Below are 4542 nucleotides of genomic sequence, written 5' to 3' on the forward strand. Positions count from 1 at the left end.
TTAGTGCAAATATCTTCCCATGGAGAGATGCAAAAAGACATTCTTACCAGACCAAGGATGGCTGCTCCAATCCCAATGAGAGGACTGACAGAAATAATAACCAAGGTCAATTTCCAACCCCTGTAAAATCCCAACAGGAACCCAGAGATGATCGTGGTCATGCGCTGAATGAAAATGGCCATTTGGTCACCTATGGCATCATTGATCTTATTAATATCACTAGAAACAAGAAAGACCTTGGTCACTAAAACTGAATTTGGTCATTCAAGTGTATTGCTGAAAAATCTTCAGTCTTTCCCTTTTAAACATTCCCATTTCCTTATCACCATCACACTTGGGTAATATAACAGCCTCTCAAATCTTGGAAAATTTGCTGCACCTTAGGATGTTATCAGGCCTCTCTCCTCATAGCCAACCAAGTTTGTCCTTAACCCAGCTTTCCCAGCTGGTATCCACTCAGTGCTGATAAAGGATTTGGAAACCATCCTGTCTCTTTCTTTCCTATAGCTAATACCCTTTGTCTATTCTGAAGAGCCCGTCTCTCCTCCTTCATGCCTAACTCTTTCAGCCTCCTGGTTCTATTCACATACCCTCTCATTCATAAACCTTGTATGATCCCCCGGGAAGAAGAAGTACCTTCCTCCCTATGTTTCCACAACAATATAATTAATCTGTTTGTGCGTGTGCTTGTGTAATTATTGCATTCTGCTTGTTGGCAGTATAGGACAGTGATTAAGAGCACAGACCCTGGAGCTAGACTCTCTGAATTTGTATACAAACTCTTCTTGGGCAAGTTACTTAACCTTCTTGTGCCTCAGTTTCCTCATCTGTAAAACAGGGATAATAACAGAACCTGATTATTTATTTGCTTGCTCTTCTTATTCTTCCTATTAGGCTGTATCTTCCTTAAGAGCAGGAATACAAGGTAAATGCTCCAGAATATCGATTGAATATAATAGATTAAATTCATATTCCTGAGAACATTCCCTTAGTCTCTTGTCCAGATGGAACAAATAGGGCTTGGGAATTAATAGCAAGAATGGACCTAAGACATTAGCCAGAGATTAGACCAGTATATTCTGGCAAGGTTAAGTAACTGTTCAAGGTCACGGTAAGTAAGGGGCAGAGTAAGTGCTGGAATCTAGGGGTCTCAACTTTCAGTCTGCTTTATCTTCACTAAAGACAGTGAGTGTCTTTCAGGGACCTCAAAGTTCAATTCAATAGTGTTCAACTGATTCTAATTACTCTTATTCAGAACTTCTAGGAAGCTATTAATGATTCAAACTAATATTCAGGTGTAAACTGAATTTGAATCCAGTTTTTTAGTTTTAATATATCTCAAACCATATTTGGATTTTTTTTGTTTTGTGAATAGAAGTTGCCTCCCCAGACATAGCAAGATAATTATTTTTAATTGTATTGCTTTTCCTTATATATACGCAGATTCTGACATCCCTCAATTTCTCCTTCTGAGGCCAAATAATGCTTTTAACTCTCTTCTATAATACTTCATTCCTAATATTTTTATCAAAGCCTACAAACGAAATTGCAGTATTTTGGCTTTCAATTTTTAATGGCCATATTTGGTAAGGCCTTTGAAAAAGCCATGCTACCTATGAAAGTCCAACGTAAGAGACCAAATGTATCAAAAATAACTGAAAATGTTTAAAAATTGTTATATAATTCAGAAACAAGAGTTTTATTATCCAAAAATCACACTTTAAAATATTGTCCTACCAGCTACTTACTCCGAGAATCTTGTATTCAGCTCTCCCACTGAATTGCAGTCAAACCATCCTATTTCCATTCTCATTATTCTCCTAAAGTAAATTTTCCTAATTCTGTGTATCTGACGAGCCGCAGCAACCACCCAAAAGCATATCTGGAAATGGACAAAGGAATGTTTAGCATTGCAGTGTTACAAGTATTTGCCGATTCCTCCTTCTCTTCTCAAAAGAAAATACTTTCCATACAACAGTCGAGAAAAAAAGGGAAATGATCTACAAAATGCTTCTTCTTGGGAAGAACAACTTTGGACAAGATAGCCAGAGATTTGGGCTTGAATCCAGCTCTAACATTTAAGAAGGCCCACGACTTTTGAACTTCACCCTAGTGAGTTTCTCTTTCTTCATGTGTAAAAGAAGGCACCCCAAATAAGACAATATTGATTTTAAATCACCATTTTTTCATGCCTCCCCATTCTCTCATGTCCTCCTGACATATAACTGTAGTTCTTAGGGTTTCTGAATAGCTTAAAGGGTGACAACACTCTGCATTTCACTGCAACATCTTTGAACCCAAATGTTCATCTATAAATAAATGGAGGCTCTACTAACTTGAACATATCCACAAATAAGTACTGCGACAGCGACTCCAACATAGTAACTGGCAAATTTGATCATTTCACTCTCAATGTTCAGCAACCTTCAAAAGAAGGAAAAAAATGTTAAGACTTACAAGTAGGATCAAGCTCCCAAGGATTACGTTTGTCGGTACAGAGGGGTTTAAAATATGTATATTATAGAGTAAGACATTTTATCTATGCAGAATTATAATCCATCCAACCAAATCCCCTAAGTAGACCTCATGGACAGGCACAGCAAATAAGTCTGTGCCATTCATTTTTACAGGCAGAGAAGCAAGGACTAGGAAATAATTTCTCTGTTGTTGGAAGCCAGGGACTCTACATGCCAGCCCAGTGCTTGGTCCACTTTGGCGCCTTTCGCTCATATTCATCATGCAGCGATAGAGTAATAATAGCTAAGAAAGGTTTTCAACAGCAGGACAGACTGTCTGAAAGGACACTGGTAGAAGGATGTGTGCTGTAAATCAGGAGGCTTACTGCTACCTTTCTAGGCATCTAAGCCAGCTTTTTTTTTTTTAATTTTTAAAGAACAGAGATTTATCTTACAGTTCTGAAGGCTGGGGAACCCAAGGTGGAGGGGCTTGAATCTGGTGAGGGCCTTTGTGCTTTGTCATCCATGGTGGAAGGGCGAGAGAATGAGGTGGGCGGGGGGAGAAGAGGAAGAGGGAGAAAGGAAAGAGGAGGAGGAAAAGACCGAAACTCATCTTTTTAGCAGGAACTAACTCCTGAGATAACTAACCCACTCCCAAAGTAATGCCATTAATCCGTTTATGAGGGCTTTATTTAATCACCTGTTAAAGGTCTTACCTCTCGACACTGTTGCGTTAGGGATTAAGTTTCCAACACACGAACTGTGAGGGACACATTCATACCACAGTAAGCTCTATTCACAGCATTTCTATTCCTTGTTGAGTCAGAGTTGGCATTTTGTGTCTTCCTTGGAATTGTCTGTTTCATTTAAGTTATCTAATTTGTTGGCATTCAATTATTCACAGTATTTCTTTATAATGCTTTGTATTTCTGTAAGATTGGTAGCAAAATCCACTTTTTCGTCTAGCAATTTCTTTTTTTCTTTTGGTCAATTTAGCTAAAGTTTTGTCATTTTGTTGATCTTTTCAAAGAACCAGATTTTGCTTTCATTAATTTTTTTTCTTCTATTGCTTTTCTGTTCTTTCATTTCTGCTCTAGGCTTTATTTCCTTCTTTCTATGGACTTAGTTATTATCAATCTCACATTATGATTATGTATTTGTCAAGTTTTCCCAAGAATTTTGTTAATTTCTGTTTCATATATTTTGAGTATATGTTATTAAATGTATACAAGTTCAGAATTATACCTTTCAGGTTAATTGTTTTTTGTATTGTATTAATACTTTATTTCTAATGAAGAGTTTTGCCTTAAAGTTTAATTTGATAGATATTTATAAAACTATGCCAGCTTCTTTCCTGTTTAAAAAAAAGTTATTGATTTGAAACCTTCCTTTTACATTTTTTTTTTAATTTTATTTTATTTTTAGAGATGGAGTCTCACCCTGTGGCCCAGGCTGGAGTACAGTGGCGTGATCACAGCTCACTGAAGCCTTGAACTCCCAGGCTCAAGTGATCCTCCCACCTCAGCCTCCCAGGTAGTTGGGATTACAGCCATGAGCCACTATGCCTGGCTCCTTCTCCACTGTGTTTGGAGAAAACACTTTGTATGATTTTAATCCCTTTAAATTTATTACTTTTGTTCAGAGACAGTGAAAAAAAGGAAAATAAAAAATATATGTAAATCAATGCTATCAATATAAAACATGCTTTGTGCACTAGTATTTTCCAAGCTTATAAGATAGAGCAGTGAAAAGGTATGTTTACTTCCATGTTAATATTTTCCTTTTTCTCAGGACAGGTAATTAGAGCTTTTTCTTAAACATGAAAGTGGCTTCCTTCTTCACATCAAAATGATGTTTAGAAAAAAGTCATATTAGTTTGAGTGATAAGACAAGAGAGATAATAGAGATAATTAAATGATGACACTTGCGGAGACTTGACTGTACCATTATTTTGCATGATTTAACCTATACTTACTATAGTAATCAGGTCAATACACAAGTGTGAAATTATCCAAAAACAAAAGTTCTTTAACTAACATGTTAAGTTTTGCTGATCCTAAAAGTTTTATTCCAGTGTTGTTCACTA

The 4542-nt window shown here is 36.6% G+C and overlaps 1 protein-coding gene across 1 annotated transcript in view; it reads right to left on the minus strand.

Moving 5' to 3' along the window:
- Nucleotides 1–4542, minus strand: part of ABCB11 (ATP-binding cassette, sub-family B (MDR/TAP), member 11) — an 83679-nt gene that overhangs the window by 60879 nt on the left and 18258 nt on the right. Inside the window, exons 4-6 of the mRNA XM_012650675.1 lie at nt 2337–2424; nt 1749–1882; nt 48–219 (exon numbers count right to left, since the gene is read on the minus strand). Coding sequence (XP_012506129.1) covers nt 48–219; nt 1749–1882; nt 2337–2424 — 394 coding nt within the window. The remainder of the gene's footprint in view (nt 1–47; nt 220–1748; nt 1883–2336; nt 2425–4542) is intronic.

Source organism: Propithecus coquereli, unplaced genomic scaffold, assembly GCF_000956105.1.
Source record: "Propithecus coquereli isolate 6110/MARCELLA unplaced genomic scaffold, Pcoq_1.0 Scaffold34, whole genome shotgun sequence".
NCBI classification, from domain to species: domain Eukaryota; kingdom Metazoa; phylum Chordata; class Mammalia; order Primates; family Indriidae; genus Propithecus; species Propithecus coquereli.